This window comes from Oncorhynchus kisutch, linkage group LG17, assembly GCF_002021735.2.
Source record: "Oncorhynchus kisutch isolate 150728-3 linkage group LG17, Okis_V2, whole genome shotgun sequence".
Taxonomy (NCBI): domain Eukaryota; kingdom Metazoa; phylum Chordata; class Actinopteri; order Salmoniformes; family Salmonidae; genus Oncorhynchus; species Oncorhynchus kisutch.
The window spans coordinates 54,293,855-54,319,525 of record NC_034190.2 but is presented as its reverse complement, the minus strand read 5'-3'; the positions used below and the strand labels follow the sequence as shown (position 1 = coordinate 54,319,525).

General features: G+C 41.1%; 2 protein-coding genes across 5 annotated transcripts in view; one reads left to right on the top strand and one right to left on the bottom strand.

Annotated features, from left to right (window-relative positions):
• Positions 1-910: 910 nt before the first annotated feature.
• On the top strand, positions 911-9,164 carry LOC109907912 (RING finger protein 223). The gene is made up of 2 exons (XM_020506208.2): positions 911-1,270; positions 6,922-9,164. Exon 2 carries the CDS (start codon positions 7,004-7,006, stop codon positions 7,688-7,690), a length of 687 nt encoding a protein of 228 aa, XP_020361797.1. The 5' UTR covers positions 911-1,270; positions 6,922-7,003; the 3' UTR covers positions 7,691-9,164.
• A 1,986-nt stretch (positions 9,165-11,150) lies between these two features.
• LOC109907910 (tyrosine-protein phosphatase non-receptor type 11-like) overlaps positions 11,151-25,671 on the bottom strand; it is a 58,409-nt gene continuing 43,888 nt past the window's right edge. For all 4 annotated transcript variants that reach the window (XM_020506206.2, XM_020506205.2, XM_031794093.1 and 1 more), the window contains exons 9-16: positions 24,768-24,923; positions 22,710-22,841; positions 22,116-22,270; positions 20,165-20,232; positions 19,731-19,882; positions 19,308-19,411; positions 18,963-19,091; positions 11,151-14,493 (exon numbers count right to left, since the gene is read on the bottom strand). In XM_020506206.2, the coding sequence (XP_020361795.1) occupies positions 19,001-19,091; positions 19,308-19,411; positions 19,731-19,882; positions 20,165-20,232; positions 22,116-22,270; positions 22,710-22,841; positions 24,768-24,923 (858 nt within the window). In that variant the 3' untranslated portion in view covers positions 11,151-14,493; positions 18,963-19,000. The remainder of the gene's footprint in view (positions 14,494-18,962; positions 19,092-19,307; positions 19,412-19,730; positions 19,883-20,164; positions 20,233-22,115; positions 22,271-22,709; positions 22,842-24,767; positions 24,924-25,671) is intronic.

Here is a 25,671-nt window from a genome sequence, read left to right as displayed (position 1 = left end):
ATTGGAGTGGCTGTCGCAAAGCCCTGACCTCAATCCTATAGAAAATTTGTGGGCAGAACTGAAAAAGTGTGTGCGAGCAAGGAGGCACACAAACCTGACTCAGTTACACCAGCTCTGTCAGGAGGAATGGGCCAAAATTCACCCAACTTATTGTGGGAAGCTTGTGGAAGGCTACCCGAAAAGTTTGAACCAAGTTAAACAATTAAAAGGCAATGCTACCAAATAGTAATTGAGTGTATGTAAACTTCTGACCCACTGGGAATGTGATGAAAGAAATAAAAGCTGAAATAAATAATTCTCTCTACTATTATTCTGACATTTCACATTCTTAAAATAGTAATGATCCTAACTGACCTAAGACAGGGAATTCATACTAGGATTAAATGTCAGGAATTGTGAAAAACTGAGTTTAAATGTATTTGTCTAAGGTGTATGTTAACTTCCGACTTCAACTGTAGGTGTACATTACATAAAACAACCAGCCATTTCCAGCTACAATAGTCATTAACAATGTCTACACTGTATTTCTGATCAATTTGATGTTACTTTAATGGACAAAAAAAATGCTTTTCTTTCAAAAACAAGGAGATTTCTTAGTGACCCCAAACTTCTGAACAGCAGTGTGTTTCCCATGCCAATAAAGCCCCTTGAATTGAGAGAGAGAGACCGGGGAGAGAGAGAGAGACATTGGGAGTGAGTGAGAGAGAGACAGAGAGAGAGACAGAGAGAGAGACAGAGACAGAGAGAGAGTAACGAAAGGGAAGGCAAGGTAGTGCGCCAATAATGTTAGTTTCACTCCTGATGGAGGCTCCTCAGCCTATCCCTATCCCCTCCCCCTACCTGCCTCCCCCTCCTCCTCTGACACTCCCTCAAGTCCACCTTATTGTTCCCTGCATATCAATGTCATTACATTGAGTTGAAAAGGGAGTCGGCAGAGCAGGGAAAGTGAGTCGACCAACGGACACAGTGAGAGAAGGACCTCCAGGCTAATACTAACGCAAACCCTTATGTTACTTTGAAGGCTTTGTGAGCACACCTGCAGCAGCTTGACTTCCACCCGTTTAGCCTATCTAGCGTAGCACCCAAGGACCAGGGAGCCCTGTATAGTGATCCCCATAGCTCACACCTCCTCCGTGGTACCCCCCCCCCCCTCCCAGTCATCCAGCTGGGCATGAAGATGTGTTTTAGTCTACAGAAGGCTGGACCAAATACACTGTAATACACTACAAAGAGAAAGAGGGGTTAATCTGGCAAAATCATCATTAAACCGGTAAGAACAAACCTTTCCAGGAATTGTATAACTGTTGTTGAGTATAGTACAAACAATGCTATGGATGATATTTTAACAGCAATACTGGGAAGTGGTACCATGAAATAAACATGTGAGATTGTCACAACTGGCAAATACAGGATAAAAACAGGATAAAGACGCGATAAGAGTTGTAGGATGTGTTTTTTTTTCACGTGGGTCAATTAACTTCATATTAGACGGTGCAAGTATTAAGCAGAGCAGTATGCTGTTGCACACCTCACGTTTCTGAGGATCAAGTTACGTGTACTTTACAATTGGAGAACAGGTAGAGCAGCAATGGAAGAGAGGCAGTTTAACTGTCTACTCTATAGGCTTCAACAGATGACCTCACAATAAACCCGGCTGAAGAAGAACACAACGGCCACGCTAGTCAGTTGAAAACACCGTCTGCTGCCCTAAAAAGTCAACATAACTCTACTGGCTTTGTTTCATCGTATCATCGTAACATAATGTTCTTACCTTACCATTTAAAAAAGAGAGACCTGGTAACACTTTAAAATAGCTATCATATATAAGCACTGATAAACTATTTATATACTGTTAATAAATAAGTATTTAATTATTTGTAAAACATTAATATACAATGCCTTCAGAAAGTATTCACACCCCTTGACTTTTTCCACATTTTGTTGTGTTACAGCCTGAATTTAAAATGTACTAACTTGAGAATTGGTGCCACTGATCTACACACAATATCTCAAAATGCCAACGTGGAATTCTGTTTTTAGAAATGAATAAAACATTAAAAGACTAAATGTCTTGAGTCAATAAGTATTCAACCCCTTTGTTATGGCAAGACTAAATAAGTTCAGGAGTAAAATTGGTTTAACAAGACACATAATAAGTTGCATCGACTCACTCTGTGTGCAATAATAGTGTTTAACATTATTTTTGAATGATTACCTCATCTCTGTACCCCACACATACAGATAATTGTAAGGTCCCTCAGTCGAATATTGATTTTCAAGCACATATTCAACCAAAAAGACCAGGGAGATTTTCCAATGCCTCGCAAAGAAGGGCACCTATTGGTACATGGGTAAAGATTAAAACAGACATTGAATATCCTTTTGAGCATGGTGAAGTTACTAATTACACTTTGGATTGTGTATCAGTACACCCAGTAACAAAGATACAGCGTCCTTCCTAACTCAGTTGCCAGAGAGAAAGGAAACCGCTCAAGGATTTCACCATGAGGCCAATTTTAAAACAGTTACAGAGTGTAATGGCTGTGATAGGAGAAAACTGAGGATGGAACAACAACATTGTAGTTGCTCCACAATACTAACCTAAATGACAGAGTGAAGAGAAGGACGTCTGTACAGAATAAGAATATTCCACAAGATGCATCCTGTTTGCAGTAAGGACCTAAAGTATTACAGCAAAATAAACTGGCTAAGAAATGTAACTTTTTGCCCTGAATACAAAGCATTATGCTTGTGGCAAATCCAACACAACACTGAGTACCACTTTTGTGGCTATCTCATGTTATGGATATGCTCGTCACCGGCAAGGACTAGGGAGTGTTTTTTAGGATAAAAATAATTGGAATAGAGCTAAGCACAGGCATGATCCTAGAGGAAAACCTGATTCAGTCTGCTTTCCAACAGACACTAGCAGATGAATTCACCTTTCAGCAAGACAATAACCTAAAATTCAAGAACAAATATACACTGGAGTTGCTTACCAAGATGACATTGAATGTTCCCAAGTGGCAGAGTTACAGTCTTGACTTAAATCGTCTTGAAAATCCATGGCAAGACTTGAAAATGGCTGTCTGTCAATGATCAACAACCAATTTGTGCTTAAATAATTTAGAAAATAATAAATGGGCAGATATTGTACAATCCAGGTGTGCAGAGCTCTTAGAGACTTAACATTACCCAGAAAGACTCACAGCTAAATCGCTACCAAAAGGGGATTCTAACATGTATTGACTCAAGGGGTTGAATACTTATCTCATCAAGATATGTTTTATTTTTCATTCATCTTTAAAAATAACATTAGAGTATTTTATGTAAAAAAAGACAAATCCATTTGAATCCCAATTTGTAACACAACAAAATGTGTAAAAAGTCAAGGGGTGTGAATACGTTCTGATGGCACTGTATAAATGGGGTATTCATGTTATTATACAATGTTACCAAAACTTTAAACAAGCTAAGATTCCACTCTGAAACACACTCATTTCAAAATATCTCAACTCAAGCAGCATGTATAGATTTGGAGGCAGTGACAAAACCAGGTCAGTCGGCTAAGCTGGCGACAGTGCAAAAATGTGTAGCTGATAGTCAAAGCGGGTCGTATAGATAGTGACAGGGAGAGTAGGGAGCACAAGTGTTCAAGGCAAAACAAAGGCTCTTTTGCCTCATGCTCCTATAGTAGACAATAAGGTTCCGACTTGCCTGACAGAAATTAGGTTAATGACTAACTGTCATTTGTCCCGCACACTAAAATGTGCCCCTAAGCACCTGATCTATAGTCAGTGTTGTGGTTTGTTGACTGTTAAATAAACCTGATTGTTCCAGTTAAGAGTTAGGGAGGGTAAGCTGATCCTAGCTCTGTGCTTCGTTGGTAACTTATACCTGAATTGCAAACAGTGGATTGGGGATCGTGGTAGGACTCAGTTAAAAGTGGTTTAAACAAGTTTAATTGACAAGAAATACATTTTTATCAGCTCCATTAAAGTGAAGGTTGGAATGAAATCCATAAACAAGCTGGAGATATTCTCACTAGGTCCACTTAGTGATTGTTGTCCATATTTCCCAATGTCAGAGCAGTTGCTACATTGTAGTTTGCGGAGGAGGTTGGGGTGGTCCACCGAGACCTCTATTTGAGGGCCTTAGATTGTTATGGTCTGTGACATGGTGGTGAGAAAGAGAGCGAGAGAGAGGAGGCCTGGGCAGAGGCTGGCCCTGCTGGAATGCCAAGGGTTGATGGAGCGATGAGAGGAGAAGGAGAACAAGCAGGCACATTGTGTCAGCCGGCTGGCAGAGCTGGGGCCGGACAGAGAGAGACAGGGGTAGGGCTGCCCCCGCAGGGCACGGCGAGGGGAACACCTGCAACTCAACCACCCCCCACGCCGCCCCCTCATCACAGCTCTCACCTGTCCTGTACCTACCTATCCTAAAGGAACACAAGTGTCAATCACACTCGAATCAATACCAGACAGTTTGCCATTTGTCAGGCATACATAGTTACAGCTATTCTGACTGCTTCTATACAACAGTAATCCAATCATGTTTTTTTTAACACTTATCCCAATACCCATGTATCTATGATAACAACCCCCCCCCCCCTCCCACTCCCCCCAAGACTGACAGCTGGCTGGGTGACTTAGAGGTTCTGGCCAGAGGGAGGTCTCTGTCATGGGTGCTCATGCTGACGTCTGTGAGAACAGGGAGTAACAAAGCACTCTGTGTCCGTCCCTAGTACTGCCTGATGAGAGTCCCACATAACCATTCCCCCGTCACTAGAAAGATGCTTTCAACAGCTGGGGCCTCGTTCAGCCGGCGCACAATGTTTGTGGAACGCTCAGATGCGCTTGTTATAGATGATGTGTTAAACTGTTTGGATCATAAAAATCATTGTGCCGCCTTATTTATAGACTTTCCCAAGGCCTTCGCCACCATTGACCATCACATTCTCATTTAAAGGCTGACTGAAATAGGCCTGGATCAGGCGTCTTGCGAGTGGTTTGAAAATGATCTGTCAGACAGGACTCAATGTGTGATCTCTGATGGTTTTAACTCTAGTTTCCTGGATATTACAAAAACTGTACCGCAGGGGCCTCTTTACTATTAATGAAAATAATATTCGGTCTATCTGTTAAAATTTGTAATATGAATCTGTATGCAGATGACAAGGTTTTGGCCATTGCTCCAAGTGTTGATCAGGCTGTTAGAGCTGCAATCTGACTATCTTACCTTACAGAGAGCCCTGGTTGGTTTAAAACTTGTACTTAATGCGGGCAAGACTAAATGCATGTTGTTCTCTAGTTCTCGCAAGAATGTTTCAGATGGACTACATATTTATTCATTGGATGGTTCTCCCATTGATAGGTTCCCACCTACAAGTATCTGGGAATTTGGATTGACAAAGACAATGTTTTAAAAAAAAACATATGGATGACGTGCTTCTACACCTGCATTGCTTGCTGTTTGGGGTTTTAGGCTGGGTTTCTGTACAGCACTTTGAGATATCAGCTGATGTACGAAGGGCTATATAAATACATTTGATTTGATTTGATGAGCTAGTTAAAAAGCTATGATTTAAAGTGGCCTTCTTTTTTTGGAAATAGACCTTACCTCTCCCTAAATAATAGGAAGCAGATTGTACAGTCAACTTTCCTGCCAGTTCTTAATTATGGTGACACCATTTACCAGATTGCAGCAGCCACTAGTCTTAAACCTTTGGATGCCGTCTACCACAGCGCCGTTCGTTTTATCCCTGGGGACAGGTTTAATACTCACCACTGCATCCTGTATCAAAAGTTTGGCTGGTCTTCATTAAAGTCCCGTAGATCAATTGATTACTCAATTTTTCCTTTACAAAGCCCTACTACACAAGTTCCAACTTACCTCAATTTGCTGCCAACGTATTAAAGAATGAGCGACCAAACCCTTCTCGCAGGATTGGTTAACTCTTGAGGTCCCTCTGGTCTCAACCAATTTAAAATCCTCCTTTAGTTTTAGTGCCCCCCCCATTGTTGGAATAACCTACAAAATGGATTCCCTGGTGCCGCTAGGGCAGATTAAGACTCTGGTATTGAATTAATTCATTGAGGATTGCAGTTGTTTCAATAGATTGTAGTGCTTTAATTGTTGAAATTGTGGTGTTGAGGTTGTGGTTATTTTTTATTCTTCTTGTTTTAATTATAACGTAAATTGTTCTTCCTGTTGTGAGAAAAATGTTGTACTCAGGGCACGGTTTGGGAATCAGACCCTGGTCTCCATTGGGCTACCCTGAAGAAGAAAAAAAATTCTGATATAGGTTTCCAGGTCACCCCTTGTAAAAGAGGTATCTTAATTCAAGGGTCGTTCCTGGTTAAACAAAAGTGATAGAAATGATAGAAATATATTATGTGGAACAAAGAAGCCTCTGACATGTAGAATGAGGAATCATGTCAGTTCTATTAATGCCATTAATGACGTTTCCCTGATGAACGTGGCCCAGGGAATGCAAGAGGTTGCTCAGGGACTTTAGTGGGTTTAGTGAATGGATGTCAATCAGCCCCATACTGTATAAAGTAGAGAGTAAGCAAGAAATGAATTGTAGATGGCATGGTCTGATATTAAAAGCAAAAAAATACATTTAAATTATAGACATATCTATATTCCACCAAATGCTGAATTATTTGTGACTACTGTGTAACCTTTAGAATAGTTCAGAATGTAATCGTATTCTGAAGAGAATAACATTATGGTATTGCAACTCCGCCTGCATGGGGTCATAAACCTTAAACCTACTGTATTTTATAATATGCACTTGACACAAAAATCCTGTCAACAGTTTGGGATTATGTCCACACTGCATGATTTTAAAAATAGATTTTACTCACCATCTGAGCACGTTATTAAGAGATAATCTGCATTTCCATTCATTCTCAGATAATCCACACCAAGTACAAAGAAGAGAAAGGGGGACAACGACTAAAGGAAGTGGGAAAAGGATATAGAACATCCCTTCAAAATGGCGCAGATCCCTCAGGTGTGGCACACCCAGGAAGAGAAAGTGGATCTGGATATAATGGGGGCTGTTGGCAGCCAACCCGAGTGCTCCATCTGCTTCAACACCTACGACAACGTCTTCAAGACGCCCAAGCTGCTGGACTGTGCCCACACCTTCTGCCTCGAGTGTCTGTCACGCCTCATGGCCATTTCACTGGGAGAGCAGGAAGGAGGAGGCAGCAGCAAGATCCTGTGTCCCTTCTGCCGCCATCCCACCCTCCTGACCAAGGAGGGTCCACCGGCCCTGGCCACCAGCAGCGAGGTACTGTGTAAGCTGCCCAGCCACCAGCAGCACGAGGAGCCTGTGTGGCTAGACGGAGAGAAGCTGTGCTACAAACGAGCCTTGGAAGCCAGCCCCGAGGCCTCTAGCTCCACCTCGACCTTCTGCATCTGCATCGACATAGGGGCCAGCAAAGCAGGCGAGGTCCCGGCTCAGACACGCCCCCACAACACGGCCTTTATGAGGCGTCTGACTAGCTGTAGGCGGCTGCTGCTCTTCATGGTGCTGATGGTGCTGCTAGTGGTCATCGTGCTGTGGCCCCTGCAGTGCATCGTCACCACAGGCAACATGTACTGCATGCCTCGCCCTGTGGGCTCAATACAAGGCTCAATCACCACCACAGCTACCCCATCTACCCCACCAGCATAAACCATTCCACAAAGGGAGCCTTTCAGTAAAATACATGTATGTAGTATGCCAGATTCCACCGCTGCCACATTCTCCTTCAGCTCCACTAAAGGGTATCCAGCCACAGCCCCCCCCCCCCCCGGATATAGACTGGATAGAGAACACAACTGTGAGAAACTCTGCACACTCTATCCAGTTGTTTTAGCAATTGATATTGGCATGCTCAGCGTCATTATTCTGACAAGGAAGTTAGAAATTCATACATGAATTCCAATTCTTGCACTTTGATTAACTGATTTTCCTTTTTTTTTTCTTTATAACGTTATTTTGCTGTAGAAATATATGTGGATGAAATGTGTTGTAATATTCAGACACAGACCATCTGGGTGAAATTTATTAATATCTACATTATCAGATCTGATGGCCACAGTGCAATCCCAACTCAAAATGTTCAGTTAATAAAAATTTGCAAGTTTAGCTGTCTTATTACTGTTTTGAAAAAATGGTATGCCAAAACATGAAATTGTAAGTGTATATACATGTATAGTTGATTGTACTATTTTGATATATATTTTGTATACAAAATGACAATAAATGAAAAACAAAAACAGGCATGGTCAAGGTTTTAGTTCTGAAAAATATTCTGTATGTCACGGTTTTCCTCCTCTTCGTCTGAAGAAGAGAGGCGAGAAGGATCGGAGGACCAACCAGAATATGGCTGCCTAAATATGGTTCCCAATCAGAGACAACGATAAACACCTGCCTCTGATTGAGAACCACTCTAGGCAACCATAGACTTACATAAACAACTAAACTGAACACAACCCCATTCATCTAATAATCCCCTAGACAAGACGAACACAATAAATCACCCATGTCACACCCTGGCCTAAACCAAAAATAATAAAGAAAACAAAGATAACCAAGGCCAGGGCGTGACACTGTAGCTTTGTTTATGATAGTCTTTGAACAAAATTAAGTACAGTAGACATGGGTTGTTGGCCGTGGTAGGAACTAATGATTACTGGACTACCATTCCCCACTTGCTGTTAGGATCTTATCTGGGTACACACCAGTAACCTGTAAGGATTTTCCAAATACACAACGATTATTACTAACAATGTGTTGTAAACTGCTTCAATGAAATTGTGAACCCTTCCTCGTAGATTAAGGAGTGGTCATAACAGTAAGGAGTGGAATTTCCTGTATTGGTGTGAAATTACTGGATAGGTGTGTACAGGAGACCAAAGGTGAGGTCTGGGGGAGAATCTCAAATGCATTTCCTTGATTCCTTGCGTCCTCTTTGTTTCCTTCTCAAAATCCATTGGTTGAAATAGTGATTGTATAGACTCTATTTTGTAGAGTCTTTGTGATGCAAGGTCACAAGTGTTGGGTCGTTCCACAAAACGAGTGCCTTTGATATTTTAAGTAGAAACTGTGCACCAGTATTGATTATTTTACTATTAATAAAGACTTGCTAAATTGTCAAAATTCAGCATTTTGGCATGTCCCTTTGTGCACCTTCTGACTTCTAGGAAGATTTTAATCCACTTAACCCCCAAATTCCTCAAAGTTTCCTGCATCATTGTAAATCCTTAGTTATTTTGTTTCTTTGACAAAGTCATTTCTGGAGAATATTATTGACAGTATTTCATGCAACCAGTGAAACATTTGAAGGTTAAACAAGACCTGTCCGTAAGGTCGACCCTGATAAGTGAACTGAACTCTCGTTTTAATATGGTGAAACGATTCCTTAATAAAATATTTTTTCAAAAGAAGCATTGAACATCTAGTCAATCATCTAGGTGAGTTGGTTCTACTTTTTGGGGCCATTTTCTGGTGTTTTGTGGTGGAAAACTGAGCAGGCTGAGCATCACGCACCAACCATGTTACCCGTAGATAGACAGGTTTGAAATGTTTTAACAATAAAATTCAATTGTTAAAGTAGGGTATTTATGGCTGATTTAAGATGAAATCGTCAACTGTGTTATGGTCAACACTGTTACATTATTCGGCACTTAATAGGCACTTACTATCCTCATTTTACTTAACCTTGCGATGGTAACGTGTTATTTATTAAGTTGAACTAGTGCTCTTTTGATCAAAGTATATTGGTCACATACACAGTTTAGTTTATGTCATAGTGGGTGCAGCGAAATGCTTATTTTACGAGCTCCTAACAATGCAGTAAAATGCCAAACAAGTACAAAATATATATATATATATATATATTTCAGAAATGTCATAATCCAGTTGACATCCCAAATGGCCCTGTAACAGTAGTTCAAATGCAATCTATACGTACATTATATACACTGGATGAACTTACACCAGATACACTAAGAACGATATGTACAGCAGTAGATATTAGAGTGACCTACATCAATAATCCAGTATATACATAAATATGTAGTGTGTACAGTATAAACAGCGTAACTAAAACGCAGTAGTAGAAATATGTTGAGAATATAATATTTAAATACACAGTGTAAAACAGGAAGTGTCTGGTGGTTTAATGTCTCTATAACATGGGACAGCAGCGTTGGCTGTGTATGTGTTTGACTGTGTGCGCGCGCACATCACCTGGTATAGACGGCTAGTGATGGCTGTTCAGTCTGATGGTCTGGTATTAGAAGCTGTTCAACAGTCTGATGTTAATAGAAGCTGTTCAACAGTCTGATGGTCTGGTATTAGAAGGTCTGGTATTAGAAGCTGTTCAACAGTCTGATGGTATTAGAAGCTGTTCAACAGTCTGATGGTATTAGAAGCTGTTCAACAGTCTGACGGCCTGGTAATAGAAGCTGTTCAACAGTCTCATGGTCTGGTATTAAAAGCTGTTCAACATTCTGGTGGCCTGGTAATAGAAGCTGTTCAAGAATCTGGTGGTAATAGAAGCTGTTCAACTGTCCGATGGTCTGGTATTAGAAGCTGTTTTTCACTCTGGGTCCCGGCTCTGATGTACTTGTTCTGACTCCTTTTTTAAATAATTTTATGTTATCACAGATGACTTGACATGGACCAACAACACCACCACTCTTGTCAAGAGATATAATTCATAAGAAGGCTGAAGAAATTTGACATGCCACCCTGGGTCCTCTCCAAATACTACCGCTGCGCCATCGAGAGTGTCCTGACCAGTTGTTCACAGCCTGGTACGGGAATTGTTCCATCCACGACCGCAAGGCTCTCCAGTGGGTGGTATTATTTCTTATTGTCTTTGCATTGTCGAGAAGGAACCTGCAAGTAAGTATTTCATTGGCCTGTGTACACCATGTGTATCCTGTACTTACGACTAATAAAACTTGGAAAATTATGTAGAACGTTTTTTGCATTTTGCTTTTACCTAATAAGTAACCAATGTCTTGCAGAACAAAATCAGTCCACATTTCCCTGCATATAAAGGGAAGGTTGTGCCATCTGTCCACGGACATCAGTGACAGGAAGTCCCATTATATCAGCATACAAGAAGGCACTTGACATATTTCATTCATAGATTTTTATTAAACTATTACATTTTGAATCATTTTGTTGTCATTTCAGACATTCTCATTGCATCAGCGCTATAAGCCTGGACAGAAGGCGTTAAGGCTGAGCCAGTGCAAGAGGGAAAAACAGTCTTCACCTGAATACAGGAACAGTCAGTATACCACTACTCAAATCAGGCATATCGCAACCAACTATGTCAACATCATATTCAAGTAAATTAAGGAGCAGAAATAAAATAACTCATATAATTTCTGTATACTTTCAAGAACACCTGCTTCACTGACAATTCATTATCATTATGTTATTATCAACGGTGTAATAACACCAAATAGAAACTAAAATAACAATAATCAAACAAATAATCTTACACAATATAAAATGCACCAACAGGAAATGTAAAATTCAAAACACCTCAGTAAATGAAAATTTAATTTACAACACCGATGTCATACTTCTAGCAGACTGTCAACATACTGTACTCTTAAAACAGCCAATGGGCATCCTGACAGTCACAGATCACAAGTCTGCAGCTACAGGATTTAGCCATTTTGAATAGAATTTCAAGTATTGAAGTGTTAAGAGCGAACACTAATTTCCACTTTAGTCAAATTTTCACATAGTCTCCCACTGACATCAATGCATAACTCAATGAAAATTCATCTTTAAGCTAAGTAGGATTCACCCCTCAATGTTTCACCACATCATACAAAGTGTTGACCCTTAGAGGCAAAGTGAAATACAATTTAAAAAATCATCAACAACAACAGTGCAACATAATTAAAAGGACTCTAATCAATCACATCCGATTTAGCTGACATCCACACAGTAGTAATTTTGGCAGTGCTGTAGGTGGAACAGCGTTAGAGCTGTCAAATGCATAAATGTTCTCCTATCATTATACATAAAGCGGACATTGCCATTGGCTGCACGGAGTCACATTAAGAGTTCGAAGACTGGAATGTGAGATGTAATCTACACCTCGATTAGGCTGATAGAAATCCTCATTATTTTGTTTAATGATTTTCAATTTGAGCGTCATTATTTCTATGTAGGCTAAACTTTCTCCTTCTGAACTAACGCGAGTGGGACAGGTGTGGCTTTGTGACAATGATCACAAGAGCAGCTGTTCACCGATTTGACAGCTCCAATGCAGTTCCACTTGCTGACACCGCCAAAACATCAGCTATGTGAGTGTCTGCTATCACCGGTTAACGCTTGATCTGATCGAATCTAGGCCTAAGAAAATAGAAACTAAACATTTCCATTTTCATTCATTGGACAAGATTGAAAGTTCGGCAGACAGTTGAACAATGGAGAAGGTTCATTTGACAAAGATTTTCAATGTTCACTTCAGGATAGCATACCATTTATAGCATACCACTTATAGCATGAGTATTATATCAACAACTAAACTGCAGTGAAATATGTGTCCTATAACACTTAGAATGGACTTACTGAAACATCATTTGAAGGGAAATAATGAAACAGACTTTCAGTATTGCGGAAAGTTACTGCACTGGTGTTAGGATGAGCAAGGGATGACGTAGTCAAGCCCTAGTTGAAAGGCCTGAACACTATGTACAAGAACAGCTCTGCACAACCAGCAGACGACACTGCACAGCCTCTATGTAACCAACCAGCAGTGTCGCTCAAAGGATGACATCATTGAGCCACTGGCTAAATCCAGTTTGAACACCTTAGACATTAGATTTTTCTGCAAAATGCTAAGAATAGTTAAGAAAGAAGCCACTGCCCATTACATATATATAAATAACTGAAGGCTCTTTGCTGTGTTGTGTCACCCTTCCTATGACATCAACACTGATGTCGGTTTTTACTCTCCCAAACAAAGTCAAGCCTGGATTATAACCATCTTGTAAATTACTTTTTGGAGACAAATCTACTCTTTAATCTTGGGCTGTAGGCCATCTGGCCCAGTAATATTTATAAAGACTTCAGTGATGGCAGCCTGGCTGGCATCCTGACATTTCTTCTCCCCTATCCCATTTTATGCTACCCTTGTCTATCTCTCACTTGGCAAAGGTTTAACCCTGTTTATCATGCCATTCGATTAGGAGGAAAACCTTCGCTGAAACCAACGGGAGTTACAACCTACACAGAGAGAGAAAGACTGCAGATCGGACCGATTTTATCGTTTGACGTTGACCTCAAATTTCCCACATATAAAACAGGATCTGCAAAGCAACTGCAAATTCAGAGAGTTGTGCTTTTTGTCGCCTGATAATAATGGAATTGGATCTAACATTAAAACCCATGTCCTGTACATTACAAAATCACACCAATAATAACAATAAAAGAAACAAGAATGAATTGAAAGGACACAGATTAAAACTAAATAAATAGAAAAATTGCACAAGTAAATTGGTGCTTCAAGCTCCCCCTCCTTGAGCTTCAAGCTCCCCCCTTCCAGCAACCACAGGACAAGAAAAAAAATGGAGTCCGGAGAGGAGCTCATTATCCTTGATTGAATAGGCTCTCAGTAGCTGTGATGGTGGAAGCACTACAGTAGATGAGCATGGCACAAAAGACCATCGGTGGAACCAACAAGATAAACAAATCAGCTCCCCACTGACAAAGGCCCATTAAGAATATCCTGACATTCCTCTTGCCTTTCATGGGAAAGGGTCGTGTAAGGACTTTGCTTGTCCGTGCCAGTGCCTCAGTGGTAGCAGATCACTTCACTGTTTCCCCGCCATTACTCATCGCTGCAGTAATGACTGCTGCTAGCAAAAACAGAACATCGCTAGAGTCTTTGGTTCAAGTAGATGATAGCCAGCAGAGAGAGTGAGCACTTTGAATTGAATTGAGAGAGAGAGAGCGAGAGAGAGAGTAGATTGGGATTCCAACAGCGCAAAGAGAAACGGCATAGCTTTACCCTTTCTTGTCTCGTCCACCCCATTCATGGTTGAACACGATGGAGCAAAACATCACTTGAACATTGAGTACACCATTGTTTGTTTCTCGTGTCGATTTAGTTCGAGAGTCGACAGAAATAAGCAAAGGACATTTGTTGGGTTAGGGGATGAGATGGAACAACTGTGGGACCAAATACGGGGGTTACAGACATGTCTGTAGACGAGGCACTTTGTCCGTAGACAGGAGAGGTTGGAGAGAGAGAGAGAGAGAGAGAGAGACAGATGGGGGGGGGGGGGGGGTGGAGATAGGACAAGAGCACTGTGCTATACCCCTCTATCCTTGGAGAGGGAGGCTCCAGACAGCCAGCAGGGCAGCGGGAGGGGTTCCACTGCCAGGGGGTCAGGGGCCAGAGCTCCACAGGTCCCCCATGGTGCTCTGGCGAAGTGGCACCTCTGTTGAAACTGAAGCACACACAAACAGCACACCGCTTTAGACATACACAGAACCACTCTGCATAGAAACGCACACAACAAACACAGTTGTCCGCATGACATCCTAATAAATACTAGAATCACTATGATGGTCAACAGCAAAATGTGTTTTTGTGATGTCTTCCCTCATCTGGAATATGTCTGGAACCAATTCATTGGAAAACACTGACATTTCTGTCCTGTGTTGCTAGAACAAACAATAACAACTGCTTGTCTGTGGACACTGAGTTCTGTATTTTCGAAGATTTACTGGGTCGAATTCTGTTGAGATTTGATTATTTATTTCCAACCCCCCCCCCCCCCCCCCGAGTACCCAAGGAGCCTGTATATACACAATGACACAGTTTTACCCTGCCTTGGTGTTCACTTTTTAGGGAGCGGGATCTTTAGAAACTCTTGAAAGGAACCCAACAGTATGCAGAAGTGCATCTCAAATATGATGGTTTATTAACACTTGACAGATGAGAAGACATAACTGCTTGCTAACATCTCACCATCTCTGCCTGCTCACAGGGTAGCAGAGGATATATCCCAGGCCCACAGCTAATGACGACCTAACAATTAAGACAGTTATAACCAATCACACACATGCATTCTTTGATAATGCACTGAACAAGTTCATGCACATTTAGCCAATGCACCATGTGCATAACACTGCTGTATATTCTCGTACACAACATTTCCCTCACCCCACCTGCATTGTATTTTCAGATATCGACTCTACTGTAATCATTGTACTCAGTTGAAGAGTGCTAAATCTGATTGAAATGTTAAGTTTAACCACCCTGTTAAACTTGTATATCCTCCTGACCTCCACATCTTCTGTACATTGTTGTAGTTTGTTATGCAAACCGTTTATGACACAAAGAACATTTGTCAAAACAGACAAAACGCCTTCTTAAATCTTCTTTGCCAATAATGATCATTTTTCCTATTACTAATTAAACTGTTTAATGTTGGTTACTTTCTAAATGTAATCCGTTATTTACTAGTTACCTGGCCAAATTCAGAATCAGTAATATAACGTTTGGATTACCCAAACTCTAATATTATCTGATTACTTTCAGTTACTTTTAAAATGGTGTTCCCCTAAAGAGGTATTAGAAGAAGTTTGTAGGAATATTACCAATTGACTGACATTATTGTAGGATAAATCAATGTTAGAGTTTACATAGCTGGCCATAAATGGATGTTGCATTTTAGTTTATGGGTAAATACGCTTAGGTTGGAGTCATTAAAACTCATTTTTCAACCACTCCACAAATGTCTTGTTAACAAACTATAGTTTTTGCAAGTCGGTTAGGACATCTACTTTGTGCATGACACAAGTCATTATTCCAACAATAGTTTACAGACAGATTATTTCACTGTATCACAATTCCAGTGGGTCAGAAGTTTACATACACTAAGTTGACTGTGCCTTTAAACACCTTGGAAAATTCCAGAGAATTATGTCATAGCTTTAGAAGCTTCTGGCTAATTGACATTTTTGAGTCAATTGGAGGTGTACCTGTGGATGCATTTCAAGGCTTACCCCCAAACTCAGTGCCTCTTTGCTTGACATCATGGGGAAATCAAAAGAAATCAGTCAATACCCCAGAAACAAAAATTGTAGACCTCCACAAGTCTGTTTCATCCTTGGGAGCAAATTCCAAATGCCTGAAGGTACCATGTTCATCTGGACAAACAATAGTACGCAAGTATTAACACCATGGGACCATGCAGCCATCATACCGCTCAGGAAGAAGATGCGTTCTGCCTCCTAGAGGTGAACATACTTTGGTGCGAAAAGTGCAACTCAATCCCAGAACAACAGCAAAGGACCTTATGAAGATGCTGGAGGAAACATGTACAAAAGTATCTATATCCACAGTAAAACAAGTCCTATGTCGACATAACCTGAAAGGCCGCTCAGCAAGGAAAAAGCCACTGCTCCAAAACCGCCATAAAAAAAGCCAGAATACAGTTTGCAACTGCACATGGGGACAAACATCGTACTTTTTGGAGAAATGTCCTCTGGTCTGATGAAACAAAAATAGAACTGTTAGGCCAAAATGACCATCGTTATGTTTGGAGGAAAAAGGGGGAGGCTTGCAAGCCGAAGAACACCATCTCAACCGTGAAGCACGGGTGTGGCAGCATCATGTTGTGGGGGTGCTTTGCTGCAGGAGGGACTGGTGCACTTCACAAAATAGATGGCATCATGAGGTAGAACATTTATGTGGATAGATTGAAGCAACATCTCAAGAAATCAGTCAGGAAGTTAAAGCTTGGGTCACAAATGGGTCTTCCAAATGGACAATGACCCCAAGCATACTTCCAAAGTTGTGGCAAAATGACTTAAGGACAACACAGTCAAGGTATTGGAGTGGCCATCACAAAGCCCTGACCTCAATCCCATAGACGATTTGTGGGCAGAACTGAAAAAGCGTGTGCAAGCAAGGAGGCCTACAAACCTGACTCAGTTACACCAGCTCTGTCAGGAGGAATGGGCCAAAATTCAACCAACTTACTTTGGGAAGCTTGTGGAAGGCTACCCGAAACGTTTGACCCAATTTAAGCAATTTAAAGGCAATGTTACCAAATACTAATTGAAAGTACATAAACTTCTGACCTACTGGGAATGTGATGAAAGAAATAAAAGCTGAAATAAATCACTCTCCTATTATTCTGACATTTCACATTCTTAAAATAAAGTGGTGATCCTAACGGACCTAAAACAGGGAATTTTTACTTGGATTAAATGTCAGGAATTGTGAAAAACTGAGTTTAAATGTATTTGGCTAAGGTGTATGTAAACTTACGACTTCAAAACTAGGCTTCTTTCTAACCAATTTCTTTCTACTACAGATAATAATACGATAATACGATTTTAATATGATTAATACGATTAATTTAATACCCTTTAATCTTCAATAATACGACATGGAAATATAGATTAGCCAAATTGTTTTACCTGAGCCTAACTTATTAGCCTACTCTGTTGTTTATGATTTTGTTGTCATGGAGGACTGATTGGGCTCATTGCTTTGCGTTGAAAAATAAAGGCTGCTCTCATGGAATGGCGTGCTTTGAGCAGTACCAAAAAGTGCTATATGCATGTGAAAAAGGTACGGCATATGCTGCATTTGCTATAGGCTTATGTTTTAGTTGGTGACACCATAGAATTAGAATACTTTATTTTAAATACATTTTTTATTGTCACATACACCAGATAGATAGCTGCAGTGAAATGTGTTGTTTTACAGGGTCAGTCGTAGAAGTAGGGCACCCCTGGAGCAAATGTGGGTTAAGTGCCTTGCTCAAAGGCACGTCAACAGATTTTTCACCTTGTCGGCTTGGTTTATTCGAACCAGCGACCTTTCGGTTACTGGCCCAACACTCTAAACGCTAGGCTACCTGCCGCCCAGGATCTAAGGATTTAATACAATCTCTATTGGTGACACTTTGATATCACAATAATTTGCAGTCTATCAAAAGTGCGCCAGTTTAAGCATGCGTACATTAGGCGTTTGGATTATTTTATTTATCAGCATGAATTACATTGAGCAATAAAAGCCCCACTCGTGGTCTTTGTAAATTAAACTAGTATGGAGCTCAATACCACGGAGGTGTTGGGAGGAACATTTTTCACTGGCTGTCCACTGGTCTCAAAAACAAGGATTTATAGGCAGCTTAAACTTCTTAAATTCAACAATTATTGGGTTAAAATACAGAAATACATTTGTGAAGAGCCATCCACAACAACCACAATCCGCAAGGCGCAAATAGCTAAACGAGAGAGCAGCAGTGTGATTCACATCAATGCTCTATGTAGATATCAATAACAAGTGATATCCGTATCGCCCGTAGGCTACACCACTGCTGTCACCCTAACCTCCAAGCGTTTATTCAAATTGGATAATCTTTGGATGCAGACAGCAGTCACACCATTGAAAGACATAGCTTGGACTGTAGCCTATAAATGTCTATTCCTGCTCTTTTCCCCGCGATCCATCAAACGCATTTGACGCATTCGCTCAGGCGGAACAAACATAAACTGATTTGAATGTAATTGAGAAAACAGAAAGGTGTTTTTTCCCCCGCAAACCACCTTTAAAAGTAAAAGTGAATTCAAAAGTTATCCTAGAAGTAATCATCTAGTGTTTCAACAGTATCTGTAATCTGATTACAATATATTTGCTGGTAAAGTAATGTATTACCCTCTTTTTTGTGTGTACATGTAATCCATTATTCTCTAACCCTGTAAATCAAATAGAGCAATTATATGGAGCAGTTCCTCAACAAAAAGTTATCAATGATTTAGCTAAGAAAATAACAATAACACTTTACTTAGGTATGCCGGTATGATGCTTCGTAACTTGTTATAAGCAGGTATGATCCTTTATAAAATCTTATATAATGTATAACTAAACAAGCCACAGTAATTTAACACTCACAGAGAGGTTGAGAGAGGCAGAGGTCTGTGGCTGAACTTTTACTTCCTGGTGTTACTGCTGTTCCCAGAGGTACTTGGGTTCTTGATGTTCAGGTTCTCATACACAGCGGACGGGTCGTCGTTCGTCACCCTGCATCACACAAAAATGGACACGCGCACACGCAGGCAGGCAGGCACACACAGACAAAACATGGTGAGATGAAATTCCGATTCCTGTTCATTCAGACAATGTTCATTGAATTTGGATGGAATGATATAAATGACAGCGGTAGTGTGTATTTAGAGAGAATAAAACACTATTTGCCTGTGTACTATATGAGCCGTATGTATTTGCAGGGCTACTCACACAGAGGAGGAGCGTGACACACAGGTCATGTTGGGTTTTGACCGAGCGTTGGTCATCTGGGGGTATTTGATATTGGAGTACTCCCTCTCCTTTGTCTTATTCCTCTGCAATGAAAGCAGCCACAATAAACCATATTCTTTTAGCTTGAAAAATAAGATTAATCATTGAAACATTGAGGCAAGATAACACGCACCTGGCCAACTTGCTTAGCTGGTTGACACCATGAAATGTAATACCTGTATCTCGGGTTTATCTTGATTGTTCCTTTGAATGAAGCTATAATGAAATGCTTGGGGCTCCAACTGTAAGGCAGTCACTTTTGAAAACATGTACTGCGATAATACTGTTGGTGTGTGTGGTAGTTACTGGTACCTTTCAAATTAAACTACTACTGTAGTGGCAATATTATAGTATAACTACTACCTGCTCCTCCTCCAGTCTCTTCTGTGCCGTGTCAATGTACTGCTGGACAGCCATGTAGATGAACTTATACTGGGCCTCTGTCTGCACCATGCCTGACCGCTGCTGACGAACCCTCTGGATGGTCTTAGGGATGTCGATGTCACAGTCTAATCCTGAAACACACACAAGCACAAAAGGCAGCATATTTAGCACGGTTACACTAATACCCAATACATGCAGATCCCTCCCAAGACTGGATCTCAGAGCCGTAACGTTTGGATAGGACTGATATCTAAGTTAAAACATTAGGATACGAATGTATTCAGAGCTGAAACGTTTGGATAGGACTGATTTTATTGGTCGGTAACGTTTGGATGGGACTGATGTCAGAACCGTTATGTTTGGATAGGACTGATGTCAGAACCATCATGTTTGAAAGTTCAACATTCTCTTACCTTGTCTGTTGATGATGTCAATGAGAATGTCAATGACAATGATGGTGCCTGTTCTCCCGATTCCTGCACTGGAGAGACAAAGGAGACAATAAGGTGTCATTTTCATAACGGACATACTGCTAATCTGCTTTAAGTTCCAAGTAGAATTTTGGGCATGTGCTCCTGAGGACTCCTACGCTAATAATAAGTTACACTTGTAAATATGAACAAATCTATATGAAAGACAGTTCAGCTTGTGCTTGTGAAAATAAAATATATAACTTAAACATTAAAATGTTTCAACAAAATTGGGATCCTTAACATCAAGACAAATCACTATCCAAAAAAACAATGTTTTTTTTCCCCCACAAATTTTAAATCACAGTGCAGTCAACACAAAACATATTATTTTCCGTGTTATAGCCTAACTAGACAATAGGCTATGAAGGCCTGGGGAAAGTTGTGTAATTTAAAGCTAAAACCATAAGAAGCAGATGCAGAAAGTAAACATCAGAAAGTAAACATCCACTGTTTTGGTGCCCTACACATGGGCAGATAGTGGGTGTGACTGTGTGAGAGTAAAGTGTTGCATCTCGCACATCTTAATATCCTAGTCTATTAATTGATGATTGGCCCTGCTTTACTGAAGTTGCGAGACATTGCAAGCCAAGAAATTGCGAGATTCAATATTCCATTTGGTGGTAGAGCTTTTTTGTATTGATGATATATGTGCCCCGTGTACAGTTCTGACTCTTGTCTGCCTGGTGGCCAACCTGCCTATACTGTGCCCCTACCCTCTCTCTCTGTCCCTCACTAGCTCGCTATGAAAGATGCTAGCGTTCATGTTCTCAGAAGTACGGCAACTAATCCATCTCCTCCTTTCCAAAAATACAGAATCTTAGGAGTCGATTCCTCGTGGAACTGAATCTTGACACTCAGAAATGGGAGTCGACACTGAGTCGAATACATTATTTTGGAGTCGACTCTCCACCACTTACGGCATCGACGTTAACAGCTGAAAAAAAGTGGCAGGGAAGGGCAAGTGACAGCAGCCAAATGAGAAGAAAATGCAAGATTTGCGAAGTGGAATTGAGGTACAGTAATAGCAGTACCGGTGCAACTGTTAGTTATAGATGGTCAATGTCATCAAAAGCAAATCTAAGAAGAGGTCGATATGTTCTATGTGCACTATTTCTATGCTTCCCTTGCTCTAGGCCTAAGCCTATTTAACTGCTTTTCAGTGACTGCTGCAACTAAAACAAACAAGGCTATTTGGTAGGCTATTAGCCACGAGCGTGCTTTAAAACAATCCACAGCTCATTTTTAAAAGAAGCTGAAGATCCTCTGTGGCCAAATCACACTCTCTGGTGTAGTATTTTGAATGATTTCATTTATTTCTGTATAGGCACGAGTCATTATATAGCCATTTTCTTTTGCAAATGTAATTCAATTTATTTTAAGGGAAGCTTATCTTCAACTAGCCTATTGCATGCGCCGCCTATGCCGACATCAATGTGAAAGTAACCGGTGCGTAAAACAGCACTCAGGCTTACAAGGCCGAAGGTTGGCATCTGCTCTCTGAGCGATGCTCCACATGGTCCTAAAGCCAACCACTCAAACAATATGCTAAAACAGACGTTGCATTTTCAACGGGATTGGAATGATTTTAGTGTACTTTTTTTGTAGCATACTTTTACATTTTTGGTCTTCAGCTAGGGTATGGTGACTGCCCTGCCATACCCAACTGACGCACGTGGACGTTTGTAGACTGTCCTAGACTACTAGATCTATAATTCTAGCTTCATGTTCTGCCAAACATAACCAATAAGAATGGTCAACTCAAACAGGCCCGGTCAACGTGGTGCAGGCATTTAGGCGTTTGTTATGACTGATGTTATGTCAGTAGGGCTTGGAGAGGTGTTGTGTCTGATACATGCTGTCTGTCACAATGTGTGCACCCTGTGTGTTTTACCTGCAGTGGACCACAATGGGCCCGGTGTCTCGAATGGTGCTCTGCGTGCGATTGACCTGCTCCAGGAAGCTGAGCACGCCCCCAGGCTCGTTGGGAACACCGTGGTCAGGCCAGCTCAGGTACTGGTAGTGCCAGATATACCTCATCGGCTCCCTCTGCAGATCGGGAGAGTTAGCACTACAGTTTACAGGCCTATTCCAGCATGTGTTTTACCTGGTATTTGCTAGGTCTTGGTAAGACACTATGATAAAAACAGGTGCTTTATGGTTCTAACTTCAATTCATAAAAAAATGAATTAGCTATGTTATTGTTATGGAACAATAAATTCATCATACTACCTTCAAATGTCTACGTAAATATCAGGTAAAGTGCGCTGCAAAATAATGCAAAACTCCAATTTTAACAAGTCAAACAGAAATGGCCCATGTGATACAGGTTCATTAGGAATTACATTTCATACAACCAGAACGTTATACCTAAATCAAGCCCCCAGCAGAAGTGGACTTACTGCGAAAGAATGTGCCATACTAAAACAGACCACTTTTATAAAGATCCTCCTTTGATTTTTGTGGTCACGACAAGGGGCTGTCTTACCCGGTCCAAACGCGTCACCTCCAGTTCCCTCAGGATGTAGTCCTGAGCCGGACGCTCCTCCACGTTCTTCACACACACTTTCCCAAACTCCTTAGTGGCGTTGAGGTCAGGCCAGTAGCGCACACACTTGTTCTGACGAGGACAAAGTGGAACATTAGACAATCTAGAAGGCCTAACTTTTCTTCTCAAGCAGCTTAAACAATCACCTTAGCTGTCATACTATCCTGGTAATCCTGACCCATCCCCAACCCCCCCGTCGCTCACCTCCACTCCTAGAATAAAAAAATATATATATATTCATACTGAACAAAAATATAAACGTAAAGTGTTGGGCCCATGTTTCATGAACTGAAATAAAAGATCCCATACATTTTTCAAGCACACAAAAAAGCTTATTCATCTCACATTTTGTGCACAAATTTGTTTACATCCCTGCTAGTGAGCATTTTTCCTTTGCCAAGATAATCCATCCACCTGACAGTTATGGTATATCAAGAAGCTGATTAAACAACATGATCATTATACAGGTGCACCTTGTGCTGGGGACAATAAAAGGCCACTCTAAAAGGGGCAGTTTTGTCACAACACAATGCCACAGATGTCTCAAGTTTTGAGGGAGTGTGCAATTGGCATGGTGACTGTAGGAATGTCCCCCAGAGCTGTTGCCAGAGAATTTCATGTTAATTTCTTTGCCATAAGCCGCCTCCAAAGTCATTTTGGAGAATTTGGCACTACGTCCAGCCAGCCTCACAATCGCAGACCACGTGTAACCACGCCAGCCCAGGACCTCCACATCCGGCTCCTTCACCTGTGGGATTGTCTGAGACCAGTCACCCCAAAACTGATGAAACTTAGAGTATTTATGTATGTAATAAAGCCCTTTTCTGGGGAAAATTTTATTTGGATTGGCTGGGCCTGGCTCCCAAGTGGGTGGGCCTGCTCAGTCATGTGAAATACATAGATTAGGGCTTAATTTATTTATTTCAAATGACTGATTTCCTTATATGAACTGTAACTCAGTAAAATAATTTACATTATTGCATGTAAAATATAAACATTTAAGCTGCCTCCCACATAATATTAGAGAATTTTGCAGTACGTCCAACCGGCCTCACAACCGCAGATCACATGTAACCACGTCAGCCCAGGACCTCCACATCCGGTCTTATTCACCTGCGGGATCGTCTGAGACCAGCCACCCGGAAAGTTGATAAAACTGTGGATTTGCACACACGAAGAATTTGTCGTCCTCATCAGGATCTTGACCTGACAGCAGTTTGGTGTTGTAACTGACTTCAGTGGGCAAATTCTCACTTTCAATGGCCACTGGCATGCTGGAATAGTGCTCTTCATAGATGAATCCCGGTTTCAGCTTACCGGGCAGATGGTTGAAAGCATGTACAGTGTTGTATGGGTGAGCAGTTTGCTGATGTCAACATTTTGAGTGCCCCATGGTGGTGGTGGGGTTATGGTATGGACAGGCATAAACTACAGACAACAAACACAATTGCATTTTATCGATGGCAATTTCAGTGCACAGGGATACTGTGACAAGATCCTAAGGCCCATTGTCGTGCCATTCATGTCCAGCAACTTCACATAGCCATTGAGGAGAAGTGGGACAACATTCCACCACACAATCAACAGCCTGATCAACTCTACGTGAAGGAGATGTGTCACGCTGCATGAGGCAAATGGTGGTCACATCAGATACTGACTGGTTTTCTGATCCACACCTCTAACGTTTTTTTAAGGTATCTGTGACCAATAGATGCATATCTGTATTCCCAGTCATGTGAATGAATTTATTTCAATTGACTGATTTCCTTATATGAACTGTAACTCAGTAAAATTGTTGCATGTTGTGTTTTTGTTCAGTGTAGCATTATATTGACTTGAATATGAATGCTTGATCTAATAATTATATTTTGTTCTCTGAACATATTATTTTTGGGTTGAAAAGAGCAAACTGGGATCAACACCACGGGGGTGGGATATATGTGACTCCATAGACGAGACCGATATCGCCCGTTCATAATTCTATTTCTATGACCTCACCCGTCCTCTCTCCATCTCCTTGGTGGTCATGACAATGACGTGCGTGTTCTCCTGGTAGACCATCTTCCAGAAGTCCACCACAGTGTTCTGAAGGCAGCCCTGGGTGGCGATGAACACCTTGCCCTCCTCCACGTGACAGCCCTCTTCATGCATACTCTGGGGGGAGATAAACATATTTCATTCATTCCATGTCTTCATTGGTGAGGAACATCTAAAACGTTGATAGCCTAGTGGTGGTTCAGTCTGTTGGAGCTTTAGCCAACTCCTCACTGCGTTAATTCATTTTCATGCCAAACATGGAAGAGTTGGCTGCGAAAGCGCATAGGCTACAGTATAGGACCCGGACAAATCTTTAGGGCCCGTCTGTGACAATATGTACGGATCCGTTACTAGACACATTGTGAGAAACCTCCAGAGTTTCCAGTGCGCAGATCGTTTTCAAGTTACGTGTTTCACATCAGAATATGGTTATCGATGAACATGATAGGCATCTCATTCTGCATTTCTAACAGTTGTTTATTATGGTGCTTTAATATTTAATTGTAAGGGGCAAATTAAATTCAAGCCACATTTTCACTTAGTCGTGCATTGATGAAGTGGAAGTTAGGGGTGAATCCTAAGTGCCATGTAAATTATTCCACTCAGCAATAGACAGGTGGGTTGCTTAGCAACAAAACCGATGCATGGGGCAAAACAGACAGGGTTGGCTTACATTGTCGACAACATGTAAACTATATTTCCTCGCGAATGTTTATTGTAAACATAAATAGCCCTGGTTTTCTCTCAAATACATCAATACAGTTGTTGGTTAGCTAGCTAGCGAATTTTTGTAAAATTAGCATTGACGTGACATCAATCAAAACACCTCAAAACAAGACATGGTACCAAGAACAAGATAAAACGA